The sequence below is a fragment of the Anopheles ziemanni genome, chromosome X, assembly GCF_943734765.1.
Source record: "Anopheles ziemanni chromosome X, idAnoZiCoDA_A2_x.2, whole genome shotgun sequence".
Classification (NCBI taxonomy): Eukaryota; Metazoa; Arthropoda; class Insecta; order Diptera; family Culicidae; genus Anopheles; species Anopheles ziemanni.
In genome coordinates this window covers 2,357,156-2,371,587 of record NC_080707.1, presented here as the reverse complement: position 1 = coordinate 2,371,587, position 14,432 = coordinate 2,357,156, and the positions used below count along the sequence as shown (strand labels likewise).

General features: G+C 46.6%; 1 protein-coding gene across 1 annotated transcript; it reads right to left on the bottom strand.

The window, feature by feature from the left end:
- Window positions 1-6,335: 6,335 nt before the first annotated feature.
- Window positions 6,336-14,169, bottom strand: LOC131290846 (myosin heavy chain 95F). The gene is made up of 13 exons (XM_058320030.1): window positions 13,986-14,169; window positions 13,817-13,890; window positions 13,607-13,736; window positions 11,926-12,915; window positions 11,685-11,849; window positions 11,203-11,426; window positions 10,486-11,125; window positions 9,709-10,171; window positions 9,548-9,638; window positions 9,273-9,412; window positions 8,391-8,438; window positions 7,279-7,517; window positions 6,336-7,190 (listed from the first exon to the last, which is right to left on the bottom strand). Exons 1-13 carry the CDS (start codon window positions 14,167-14,169, stop codon window positions 6,796-6,798), a joined length of 3,783 nt encoding a protein of 1,260 aa, XP_058176013.1. The 3' UTR covers window positions 6,336-6,795.
- Window positions 14,170-14,432: the final 263 nt, after the last annotated feature.

Below are 14,432 nucleotides of genomic sequence, written 5' to 3'. Positions count from 1 at the left end.
GGGGAGGGTGATGTCGGAGACGCTTACGATCTTCCACTGCATTGCACCACGCCGTGAGCTTGGGAAAGCAAGTGAAGAAAAGTGTGTGGGGGGAAACTTTCCGCCTGCGCTTCGGACTTCCAGTAATCCCCCCCCACCCATTTTTCTTCTTCTCTTCCATATAAATATTGTGTAAAACTTTGGAAGCGAAGCAAGAAACACGTCTGCTGGCTTCCAAGCGCATCTCATCGGCAGGTTAAGCACGAATAAAGCGAAGGTACGCGGTTGTACGAAGGAAGGGAGAGAAGAAAAGAAAGAGAAGAAACAGAGAGGGGGAAGCAAAAAATAATAATAATAACAAAGAAAAGCCGCCGCTAGTAGTCCGCCCCAAATAGAAAATGCAGACGCCGAACCGAATAAAAAGAGCACCAACAGTAGGGACATGACAACAGAAGGTAAGAAGAGTTTTCATCACTTTTGGAAACATTCTCTATTCATCTGTTTCGGCTTTTCGGTATTCAGTGCGTTGCTGCTTTTCCTTCTGTTTGTTTAGCTTGTTAACACTAGAATGCATTGCGTGTGGACCATGCACGAATGCTTTGGGGGTGTGTTCAATTTGACCAAAAACGCTACGTCTTTTCCGAAATTTTCCCGATCTGTAAACGACTTCTGTTTAGTACAAAGATAGTCAACAACTTTTTGAGTTTATAATGTGATTCTTTTTTGTGAGTTACTGAGTTTTCTTTTCAATAAAAAAAAAATAACTATGAATATCACCTTAAGAACATGAAAGAGGGGTCAGATTTACGTTTTATGTGCGGCATCTTTAGACAACATCAGGCTGGGTAAAAAAAAACCCTGAGCAACAAAATATCGGCTTTAATATTGATACAAGTAACGGCAGCAAGCAACATCGGATGCTTGCTGCAGACTGTATGTCATCCTACCGTCTTTTTGACCGGGAAAATGAAATACACAACCCTAGCCTGCACGGTTTGAACCCACGATGAACAGGTCGAAGCCCAATTAGCATGCAGGTAATAAATCGAAACCTGTGTATGCTGTTTGCGTTCGCTTCCGATTTTCTCGATTTAATCTACTTCGATGTTTGCAACATAGACTCGGAAGTTACAGCCTTCGCTTCATTCCATTCATATTTTGTAGTTGGTGTAGCCTGGCCACCAACTAACAACGGTCCAGCGGCAGGATATCCATGAAGCGACTACCCATGGTGCGATACTTTTCTACCTTGCTATCCTCCCCCCGTTGCTTTCGCCTCCGATAGGCGGCACGCCCCGGGCGGGATGATCTTCTCTGACTTCGATCTTTCCATTCATCCGTCCGGATCCCCTACCGGCTTGATATGTGGCCCTGAGAATGTTCGTTTCCCACGATAGAGCGTAGTACATGCTCAACGGTCGACGGCGACCAGCTGGGGACGGCGAATGGGTAATTGAATCGGTGCCGCCGTGTGTCGGTAGTGGTCACGTACGAACACCCGATGGCCACGGTGGTTCCGATTACTTAGGAAGGTCAATTTCCTTTTTTTCTGCTTGTCGGTTGTAACAACGGAGTCATTAGCTTCGGAAGGACCATCCGGAAAGGCAAGCCGTTACTGGCGTTTCTTCCTTTCGGAAACCTTTTTCCCATCGAAGTAGAAAGATCCAGGACCCAACAATTACCATCTACCTTACAGTTATCTTTACATGGTATGTGCAATGTAAGGTTTTTTTTACAAACTTATTCCAAAATGAAAAGATTTTTCATGAAATCAAATACAAACTTTCAACTTGTAATCGTTCCTTGTCAATACAACACTATGCCACTTTGTATGACTTTATGGTCACTGATCAGCTAGGACATTATGTTAAGAGTTGCAAACTTGGATTAGATGTAGTTTATATATATAATGAAAGTGTTTTCCATCTTAAACACCTGCAATGATGAAAGAGCTTTGCCATCCGGAAGAATGTGGGAATCGAATAAAGATGACATTTTTGCAAACGCCCCAACGGAATGTTCCTTGCACAAGCTGGTTGTTGTATCCTTGAGGGACACTATCGTTCGCGAAAAGACTCGCCAAAGAAGAACCCCGAACAGTTCCCCAAAAGGGAAATACTGCGTAGATCAACAAAAGTATGTTCGGCGGCAGCTGAGCCAACCAACGCGCGTTATGAATACGCTGGAAAACGTAAAATTGAGGCTGATCATTGCGCGAGTGGAAAAAGCGAATGGGCACGAATGCCGGATGCACGGCCAGAGCGGTGAATGAAAAAGTGGGAACGGAGATCGATAATTCTCGGTCGGTAGACGGAATGCAATACCCTGAAGGACCGTGAAGGAAGGGGGAAACGGGAGATTTAGTGCTAATGTGTTGAATATATGTAGAATATAAAACATGGATTTTTTTTATTATTTTCCTCATGCAGCTCGTCCTCTTCCGCCAAAGAAACGGATTCGCACTTATAGACTGTATATGACGTATAAGCATAATTTTCCTTCCTGCACCAGCGTACACAGCTGCATCGTACGTTCGCGAAAAGCTAAAAAAACGTACTACTTTGGCACGAATTCGCACTAACGCACGTGCGCATATTTCTACCGAAGTCTAGTTGCACAAAAAATGGCGCAGATACACGCACGCACGCACGTACCAAGCAGCTAAATGTTTGCGGATTGTGATGACATCGTCATCGAAGGCGATTTTAATGCGGCTTGCAAGAAGACAAACAGTTTTCCAAGCAGCGCAGCAGGCGTTGGAGCTTGCTCGTTTTGCACAGCAAAAGAAGAAACAAGACCACACCAATGAACGTTTGTCTTCGACGGCGTTGCCATGATCGCGTACCAGGTGGAATGATCACTTTGTTTCCACGGGGCTTTCAAACGCCCACGAGGGAGCAGAACATTCGTGGAAATGGGTTTCGTAGATCGTAGAATAACTAACAATCGCGTTCCGTACCATTGAGGGGATTTGTATTGTTGATGCACTCAGCCCTCCCCCCACGGCTTGCGCCACACATGCGCACCACCACCACCGTCGCCCAACGGCGACATGCTGGGAAAGTCACTTACTTGCTTCTTGATGAGGACGAAGCCTTTGCTGGCTTTCCATTCCCGACGCCAATCTTGATCGATCTGTTGAGCTACAGTTGACGGCCAGGAAGCGTAACGACGTTGGTCCGGCTGGGGTTGTCGGATTTACGATCTAGCACCGCCTTTCTCCGCGACTGTTTCGCCATGATTTTGGCATGGAAATTTCGCACTTCGACGTCCAAATGCACACGGCAAACATGCAGCATCATCCCCGCTGCATGCTACACATCGGGCTGGTCGTGGATTACTCGATTGATCGTGGCGTAATGGAAGATGAGGTTCAATATCGAATTGACCTAGGCAGGCAGTGCGCGCACACTATTTCTCCCTCGACGCGTTCCCCGCAGCGATCTACGATTGAGTAGCGAAGCGAATACCTGGAATTACCGGAGACACACGCCAATTGACGTGGACACGAATGCACGAGTGATTTACGAGCAGCCGCGCTGCTGCCAGGTAATAATGCGATTTACACCTTTTCCAATTCCTCCACGAATACGCGAATCTTAACCTGCCCTTCTCTTTCTAGCAGTAAAGCAAAAATGCAAGCTTCTACGCTTTTTGTTTTACATTGTAATCGTTGTTTTTACAGTTCCCGTCTACCGTATGCCATTTCCGAAATTGAACCAAATGTAGTAAAATCCACAGGTTGATTCAAACGTCAACTGTGACGTTTCTTATTTACCGAATGAAACTCGGGGTCCACACTGCAGCGCGACGTCCCGTTTCAAAAGTAGCCCAGTTTTGGCAGAACAATCGCGCAAGCAAAGCGCGACAGAAGTAGGGGAGTATGTGGAAATATGTATCACATTGGGGCGCAAACTCAGCGAATGTTTTTTTGTTGAATTTTGACATAGTAATGCAAGATATTTGTTGAGCTACGTATTTTATGCACCCTGAGTTAGTTTGGCGCATCAACAATTGAAATTCACTGAGAAAACAACCTAAAACAAACAACGACGATATTTTGCACTACCGTGGGAGGTATATATTTCTCCGTCATCTCCTACTTGTTCTTCTTCTTCTTCTTTCGATATGCGAGTCGGGGTATATCCTCCTACGCTAGGTCGAACAATTTGTTCCCTTACACGTAATCAGAGGCGTACCAACTCTGTCCGAACTCCTATGAAGGGGCTCGTCCTTTAGGACCGGCTATAATAGCCATATGTCCACCCGCCGTCCACGGGAGGGATAATTCCTTCCGTTGTCAGGACACAAGAACTCGTGGTCCGCTTGATTGTCTCAAACGGCACGAGATGTGCGGCAGCTAGGATTTGTCTGACCTGAGCTCCAGCTCGGCGTCACCACGCGGTCGTGCCGTAACCTTACTTTTCCGCTAACCCTTTCAGGAAACTTATGCACTGCTAACATCCGCTCTGATGCACTACCGAACTAGAACTGCTCCTACTTGTTGAAGAGCAGTTTGTTTACGTTTCGGCACCCGAAAAAACTTTGGTAAAGAAATCAATTAAAATGATAACTTTTATAACTGAATTACATTTGTGAAGCCAAGAAATAAGTAGCACAATGAAAAATCCGATGTTTCGTGGAGAATATTGCTCGTTTTGTTCGCGTTTGTGCTTCGGTTTGTTTACGTTTTGTCCAGCTGTCGGTTTGTTTTCGTTTCGAATTGACATTTGCCGATGACAAGAGCTAGCGCGATGTCGCGTTTTCGCTGTTTCTACACTAGGCATCGTCTAGCGCGATTTGTGCGACATTTTTTTTATATGGAGTTCGGCTGCCTGTCATGCGACGTCGCGCTGTAGTGTGGACCCCGAGATGGGGTCGAGAATATCGATTTTCGATCGATTCGAAACGGTCGTTTTGCGGCAAATGTTGCTTTGTAGAAATAAAATAACTTTGCCACCTCATTTGCGTTTTTAACGTTTTTTAATTTCATTTCATTTCATTTAAATGTGGGTCATTTGCAGTCAAATTTGAGTCAAATGGAACAAACGGAGATCATTCCAATCATTGAACATTCTGGTACAATGAATAGTAAAATACTCAGCTAGTACGGAAAAGTTTTTGGCATCAGTTTCGAATCTTTCCCAAGCAACTTTACTAATGATTTAAACACTCATTAAAAACTTTATTTAGTCATAGGTCATTTTCACTGCGATAACAAATAAGGATTATAAATAGTTAAAATTGATGACTGTTTTCTTTATTATCAATCAATATGTCCTTGTTGTGGAAATTTTTTGGCCCATGCGTTTTAGAGCTGAAACATCTAACTTGTAGCCCAGTCAATGGAAAGGACCCCCTATAGTCTGTGCCTGGATGCATATCTGAGATGCACAGCATGTGTCGATTTTACCTTTTTCCGTTTGTATTTGACTGCGCAATTCATAGCCATAGGCAATAGCCTAGTCGTTTTTTCCATCGACTCACTATAGTGCAGGACAACTTGTATGCTATTACACTATTGCTCACTAGAATTAGAGGAAGAGAACTTGTAAAAAATAAAGAAACCACCATGTTTTTGTTATGTTATTAATATTGTTTATTTTCTCGTAAGGAGACCACTTTCATGGGTATCGTTTTCTTGCGTCCAACATTCCGGTTTTAAATAGAACCCTCAAAATACATTTTCCTATTAAATTCGCATCTGGTTAGGTTTATCAGCTAAATCGGTAGATTTTGTTTTAATATAGAATTATAATATTGATCCGTAGCATTAAAAACCAGTCTCGATGGAAACGTTTAACGTCTTTAAATTCTCTCTTTTGTATAACGTCCACTTTTTGTTCCTTTGATTAACACCAGAAAATACAAATAAAAAAAAAATAATAAACGACGCACACACCACCCACCAGTTGTTTTGCACCAGTTAGTTATCCACTCTTAAAATTACTAGTATTATGTTTAGGATATGGGGAATCGGTATTCCTTTTTTCTCTGCAGAACTGCATATCTCGACGTCATCCGCCGCCTTCCCCTATCCTTTTGCGTGCGAACATACAACCGCTATCGCTGCGAATCGCTCGTTACACGTGGAATATTGCGTTCGTTTCTAGCTCTCTACCAAAAAGGCACCAAAATAAGACACAACACCGATCAAATACACCAAAGATAGTTCTTTGAGAAAAGTACGGAGAACGGGGCTTTGAGGAATGAAACGGATTTGAAGGGACAACGTCGAGTAAACGTTGGCGCATACCAAACTATACGTCGAGCACCATTCGCGAATGAGGTTTAAGAGTTAGAAAAAGGCAGATGGATTATAAAGCGGGGGGCAAGGCAAGAAAAACGGGGGCAACGGAATGCTAAAACAATTTACGTGTAATGTGATGTAGGATGTAGACCTTCTTTTTTAATCATAGTCATATGCGTCTTACAGGCATACGTTGACAGGTGTAAATGGGCTATTGATAGCGCTATGTGGTCTGGAAGCATTTCTGCGGTCGTATTCATACGAATAAGAAACTAAACGTGCACTACATCGGGCACATGGACTACTAGACGCTAGTGCGTGATTACTCATAGTAATAATAATAATAATAATAATTTTCCATCCGCAAAGTGAAATCCAACGCAAAATACAGCAAAATACTGATTGGAATGGAACAGGAAGATAAAAAGGCTTCTTATGGAGAATAAATCCATGCAGCAAGGCAGGGCAGTCGCATGGTGGTGGTGTTGGATTGACACACGCTTGACGCGTGGAATCATGGTGCGACCCGTACCGACGCATGCCTCGCCAGCTGTCTGTGCGAATGACTACTTCCGGGCAGACATGCGGCTGTAGGGTTTGCCACCGTGTTGCTCCCATTCGCGGTTGAACTCATGCTCAAGTATCTCGGCACCGCGCTTCCGCGTCAGGGCGGTCTCCTCCAGGCTAAGTTCACACATCTGCATGTCGTCCTTGCCCGCTACCAGCAGGATGGGCGGCTTGTCCGCGTGCAGCTCCATCTGGCGCGCGACGTACTGCCCGTCGAAGTGGGCGAACCACCAGCCTCGTTTGTTGCTGTCATCAGCCGACGAAATGCCGGTACCGCCACTCTCCTGCCCGCCTCCGTTGCCCGACCGGATGAACGGGATGCGGAAGTACCGATGGACGCTGCCGGTCGGAACAATCTCCTGCTTCGGCGTAAGGCGTGGCTGGGTGCGCGCAGCTACGAAAGCACACAAACGAACGGGATTTGAGTTAGTGAACACGGGCGACAACAAGCAAATAGTCAACCAACACCGGACGATACATACCAGCTTCCATGACGCTACGCGGTGCCCGCTCGTTCTCATCCATCGTCGTGCGCTTGCGGTTCTTGGTCTTCCAGGCGTGGTACACCTTCAGGCGACGGTGGAACTCGTGTCGACACGCTTCCAGCAGCTCGATGTCGCAGCTGGTGTTGATTGCGTCCCGCAGCTCCGAGTACTTCCATTTCGACAGGTCGTGCTTCTGCTTCTCGACCAGCTGCTGTTGTGCGCGAATCGCTTCCGATCTGTGATGCCGCCAGCCGACCGATGTCCGGAAAAAGTAGCAAACGGGGTAAAGGATTAAAGGCTTAGAAACTACGCTATCGCTTTTAGCTCGTGGGCGTCTGTCGGTCACTGGTTGGTCAGGTTTTTCTTTTTGCGAAGGTTGCACGGTCATCCCATAGCAGGAACATATCCCGCGTCATACATTTGGTTGTATCACTTTTCTTTTTTTTCGCAAATGTACGAACACAAGGACATGTTGCATTGCTATAGGATGGTTGCACACTTCAAAAAAGTTTAGGTAGGTACTGAACGCATCGCATATGAAACAATAGGGTAGCAAAAGAGATGTGAAGAAAATATTAATAATTTTAAAAAATTTTGATCTCGATAAAAATCACACATCGTTTCTCGCACACAACATCAACACTGCGTGTAAAAATAAAAGACTTCGGAATATATGTACATATATTTTACATGGCTGTTTGGAAAACAAACTAATCGGAAAAGCGCTTCCAGCTTCCCTCTTGTTTTTTTTTTTCTTCCAAAATAACGTCTAATGCGACCTTATGTCAGCTGACCCCGATCAACATTACCGTTTTTACTTGGGAAAGAAAATTCTTCCCAACAAACGGACGATGGAGATGGGGCATGCTAGGCATAAGACACCATTCGTAGCACGAACGAAAATCAAACGAACAAATGAAATACATGGAAAAATAAAATTAAAAAGCCAGAACACAACGAATGAAATACTGTGAATAGAAACGATAGGACAAACGAAGGGAAAGTGTGTTGAATCGATTGCTATTTTGTCGTGTGTGTGTTTGTGGGTGTGTGTATAGGTGCATTGGTATGTTTGGAGTGTAGTTTTATGTTGTATTTTACAAATGTACCTTATCAATCGGTTTGCGTTGCCCAATGGCGTGACCTCTGGCGTACCGCTGGAGAATGGTTGAAAAATGCATTGAAACAAAGATAGTTTAATAGAGAACTGCTTCGATTTTACGTAAAATAGACAAAAACATTTAGCAAAACTTATACGGAGCTAGATAAAAGCTGTGGAGACTGATAGCGTGAAGACGACGAGGAATGGGAAATGAAGTAGTAAAGGACGTTGCGATAAGAAGAGGATCTACAGTGGCAGTTAGACTAGTGCGAGATATTAAAAATCCGTTTAGTGTATGACCGGAAAATCTCCCACTATCTCTTTTCCTCTAAATCTCGCCCTCTCTAAGGTCTTACTGCACAAACTAGACTAACAAATCAGAAGCTTCTAGACGAAGGATTGGACAGAAGTGTTCGAGTTTAGGTATTTGTATGGGCCGAATCAGGGCGTACATGTGTGGCTGTACGTGCCATTGTGCCGGAAGAAGCAGGTTCATAGTACGGGACAGACGAGTAAGACATTTTTTCCCACGGCACAGGGAATGACAGAAGTTCTTATGGCTTAGAAGATTGAGTTGGAGTAAAGCCCATCCACACCATTATATTCACTAGCGTTGTTGAGAAAACTACGAAACTACGGGATTGATGGAGCCTTCACCATACTAGCCTACTTTTGAGACAAGACAAGTCGAAGAGTACGATTCCGACACCCACAAAAACAAGTGCGAACAAGCTTAGACTGAGGAAACTGTGAAATGGGAAAGCGGAGCAGGAGGAAAACCGTGCTACCGTAGCCGGTTTCCCCCGGAACCTTTACGCCGACACCGGATTAAGTTAGTGAGTCCAAACGGGCGGTTAGCGAAGTGAGGGGCGGTTTGAAGTGTGCATACTTTCTCAGCGCAGGCGGGCTTTCCTCAACCTGCCCGTTCGATTCCTGTGCCAGACGAAGGGCGAGCTCGTGGTCGCGTCGCTCCTGCTCCAACAGCTGTCGGTACTGGATGTCCTCTTGAGCTTCTTTCACCAGCTGGGCCTGCGTTGAGGGTGTTAGAATATAGATTCCATTAACGTTCGTTTCTTCCCAGTGCAGCATCTTTCCCGTCCGCTCGGCGTAGATGTGCATAAATTCATTTGCGGCCTTGAAGCAGTCATAGGCACTTTTCGATACCTGTAGGGCTAAGGCTGCCATACGATCCTCGTCTTCCTGTCGGACGCGCTTGGCTTCCTCCTCCTTACGGCGTGCCTCTATCTCTGCTTTCCTGCGCAAGCCAAAAAAAAAGAAGAGAGGTCAGCGAGACGTTTTCGCAGCGGCTGCGTCGCGATACTCACTTTTTACGCGTTTCTTCTTCCTCGCGCTGGCGGCGCTCGGCCTCCTCCTTGGCGCGTCGCTCAGCCTCGAGGGCGAGCTTGATCTTGTTGAGCTTCTCCTGCTCCTCGGCATTACGCTGCTCTTCCAGCCGTGCGTTGATTAGCTTCATGTTAGCGTCCAGGTTGCGCATTATGGTCGCATACTGCGCGTCGATGGCGTCCGCCGTCATCTTCGGGTCGCCCCGAATGCGCTCGATCGCGGCCAGCAGCGAAGCCTGCAGCGTGCGGATGTTGACCTGCATCTTCTCACGGTCCGCCTTCAGCTGGTCGGCGATCGTGTGCATCTTGCCAAGGTTTTGCTCGACCGCGCGGATCTTGGCGATACCACGATAACGCGGTTGATGCTGCTTCCGAGCCAGCCAGCCGCGGATCGTCTTTTGCAGCAGCACCACGCATTTGTTGCGGAAGATGATACGATTTTTCACTTCAGAAGGAACGCCAAAACAAGAACAAAAGAGAAGCACATTAAAAGAACTGCAGACGGAGTAAGATTTAACAGCGATTGCACATCTTACGACCTGCTGATTAAACTACTATTAAAAAACAACCCACTGAAACAGATAATCACGAAACATTATCAAACAAAGATTTGACAATCATTTTCATTGTTCCATATCCCTCAAAACCCACTTCTGCAGAACTTTGCAGAGAGAACAATAAGAGTTAAGCTCGCATTTCCACATCTAACCATAGATAAATAAAGAAAAAAATGGAAAACAAATGGGAAACCAAACGCACGTTTGATGACGCAGATGGCAGCGAACGCCGACTTGATCCATCGCGAGCGAATCAGCCACTTCTTCACCTTCACTACGATCGCGCGGAGGTTCTCCGGGTCCGAGCGCATAATGCGATCAAACTCGACGAACTTGCCGGGCCGGAAGAAAACTTTCGTAATGCCGAACTTGAAATCGTGCGAGTTGAGCTTGAGCGCCATCAACATCGCCTCGCAGAACGTGCGCGGATCGAGACGCGCGAGCTCGGGTGGTAGGTAGCTGCGGTACATGCTGTGCAGCTCATTGAAGGGCACACGCGACGGGTATCCGTACTCCATCAGCTCCAGCACAGAGTTGGTGCCAGAGTACTTCAGCTGGGCTAGCGCGAGACTGCCCTCGAACTCGTGGTCGATCATGCGGCTGTTTGGTTTGATGCAGCGAATGAAGTTGGTGCCGTTGCTGCGCAGCTTCTCGAGCAGCTCGCCCAGCTGGGATTTGAACTTCGAGCCGACGGAAATGAACGCCAGCTTGCCGACATTTGCCGCTGGCCGGCCCCCAGCGCCTCCGGTGAACAACGTGTTCAGGAGCGGATTTTCCGACTCCTGCACGAGACCCTCCAGCGACGCATGGAGAGCATCATTGTTTTTTTCGATGAATTGGTGCTGCGGAAATGATAGAAGCAGTAGTATTATCGCTCAACGTTGGAACCAGCATGCGATGCTGTAGGGTTTCTACCTACCGTGTTGTAGCATACGGCACCGGCAAAGTGGCGCACGAGGAATCCTTCATCATCGCGCAGCGAACGGTGCGCCTTCAGGCGGGATGCCCTCGGGAGTGACAGCCGATAGTGGCCGTTCCAAGCGGCGTGCACCTCAGTGGTGAAGTGCGAATATGACGGACGGGGCAGTTTCGATTCCTCGTCCAGGAGTGTAAAGATACCATTTGCCTTCGATTCAATCAGTTCTGCAAAAAGAGAAACCGAGGGCACGAGTAATTATAGAGTACGAATATGATAAATGAATTGTTGGACAAGTAAAATATCAATCGCAACATGGCTAGGATTGAGAAAGAACGGCGAGAACAATTGTAGTTGTTTTCCTGTTCTGCCTAAAGTGCAAACAAATTCAAATCAATTTATCGATAGTGCAATTGCAAATCAATTTATCGATGGCGCTTTCCTACACTCCCTTGTGGTTTCAAAATTAGTTAGGGGCTACGTACCGATAATGTCTTGGTTATCCGTATACTTGATTTCCGGCACGTTGAGACCCTCGCGAGCGTACAAAACCTGCTCGGCGGCTAGGATGTTATCGTTGAAAAATTTCTGCAGCCGCTCGTTACAGTAGTTGATGCAGAACTGCTCGAACGAGTTGACCGTGAAGTACTCTACGTTAACGGGGGGGAGAGAAAGAATATGAGTCGGGTTCGATCTCGATGAGCTATGTATTGTAGATGGGATTACCGAAACCGGCGATGTCGAGCACGCCAATGTAGTAGCTCGAGGCCTGGAAGGGAATGCTTCGGTTGATGAGCGACACGATGTGGTCGAACAACTTGGAGTAGAGTGCCTTGGCGAGCGCGTCGCGAGCATTGTTTGCTTCGTACACTTTAAGCATCACCATGATGACTGTGCCCTTGATGCCGCCGCCCTTGCTCTTCATCACGCGCGACATGAGCGCCTGGCGCAGCTCGGACGGATCGACGCCGATCAGGCGCGCTGTCACGACGAGGGACGACTGCGAGTCCTGCGTAATCCGGCAACCGCCGTTCATATCCTCCGGGTTTTCCTCGAAGCTGATGTTTCCGAGATGCAGGACGGCAGCCACCAGCGAGTAGATCTGCATGCGCTCTGCATCGCCCAACCCTAGCCGCCCGAGGGCCTGATCGAGCTGGTGAAAGTCGTCGTGGTCGTCCAGGATTGGATCCTTCAACGGTCCCTTGCTGATGTGCACACGCGACTTATAGCCGGCTGGAATGCGTGACTCGGTGTGCGGGTGCGTGAAGTATTGCGTGCACCCGCCCAGGTAGCGGTAGTCGTCCGGCTTCGTGAGATCGAGCTTTTCGCGCAGGGCTGGCGGGGCGCCGGCGCAAAGCATGTAAAACACGTGGTAGTTGCGCTCGTCGGCGCCCTGCGTGCAGATGCGGCTTTTTTCTAGCAGATAATGCGAGATGTGCCCACCCACCACCTGGCACTGGCGATCGTAGTGCACCTCGATGAACTTGCCGAAGCGCGAGCTGTTATTGTTGCGTGTTGTTTTTGCGTTGCCGAACGCTTCCAGGATCGGGTTGGCATCGAGAATCTTTTGTTCGATGGGGCCAGCTGTGGCCACCGCGTCACACAGGAACTTCAACAAATACTTGGTGCTTTCCGTCTTGCCCGCACCGGATTCGCCTGAGACGATGATCGATTGAGACAGCTTCAGGACGCGCATATCGCGGATCGCTTTGTCAGCTGTCAATAAAAATGATGAAACAATGAGATGAAAAGTAGATTATTTTTTATGTGGCTTCAATTCCTTCTATTCGGCGTAACGACGCTCTTCAGGTCTTTAAAGGCTTACTGGACCTTTCCGGTCCTCGTTAGGGTCTTCAGTTATGCCTACCCATTAGAAGGGTCTAAATTTGTTAGATAAAACATGATGCACCACAGAAAGATCCTTTTCGTATGTGAATCCAATGTCGACTACCAAATTTTTATTGAATTTTAAATAAAGACCTATGTTGATAGAGTTGCATCAAAACTTTGTTGGTGATTGCTGTGTCAATATACATAGATTAAATACTCATGAATCACCATGTAATCACCATCCATACCTAGCTTTCGCTTTCATTTCATATGGACCGAATGCATACTTTAAAGCGAATTCAAGAGTCCACCAGTGAAGCTAAACAATCCGTGCGAGCAAAAGATTACTAACATTTGTTGTATTTTTAATTTCATGATTAAAAAAAAAAGGAAAAGCACTTTGGAAGCAGTATTTTGATCATCTATTACATATTTTAGCTTTTTTATGTGTGGTGTTTTGTGTACACAAGAAATCTTCTAATGGACAGACATAACCGAAGACGGGAGTTACACCAACAACTAAGTGGTATTTATCATCTTAATCAACACCGACCACAGGAGAGAAAGATGTTCTTACCGATGGCGTACACGTGTGGCGGTAGTTCACCGATCGATTTGCCGCTATAGCGTTTCAGCGTCACTTTAGAGTAAAGATCCGGTATCTCCTTGTACGGATTCACGGCAATCAGGATGTTCGCCACGTATGTCTGTAAGTAGCGTGAGGACAAAAAGAAGCAAGTAGTATTAATATCTGATGTTGAAAACAAACTTAATGTAAGCGACTTACATAAATCTTGTCCTTAAAATATCGGTTACGGATGTTGTCCAGCAGCGTCGCCTCATTCAGATACATCAATTCGCCTGCGTTGGCCATGCGATGACAAAACAAAAAAAAAACACGATTAAATCAGACGTGGCCAAGCAAATGGCGCTAGCGCAATGCCCCCGAAACCTACAGTTGTCATCGTTATCCGACGGTCGTTCGCAGGACGGAAAGATGTCCTCCGGAATGCAGCTGCGCTTCGGCAGCTTTTCGTCGACCGGCTGGACCTCGTACTCGGTGGAGCCGATCTCGCTGATCCGCCCCTGAATGTAGCCATCCTGTATGTCTCGAAACCAGATGAGCTGAGAGTCCAACATCCTGTGTTCCAGCGGTTTTCGATTGCAATTGAGAAATAAAAGTATGATCAGCATGCATAAATGTACGCATTCCTCAAGCGTAGTACCTCAACACGTACTTTTAGTTGTTTGCTGCCAATTTCATAAACAAAAAACGAAACTTTATAATCGGCCAGGTTGATGATGGATGGAATGGAGGTTGAGAGGATAGTTGTGTGGTTGATAGTGTGGCGCGGTGCACCAGCCGCGCAAGCTCTGGTCGATCGAACGGACCCCCTTCTCTT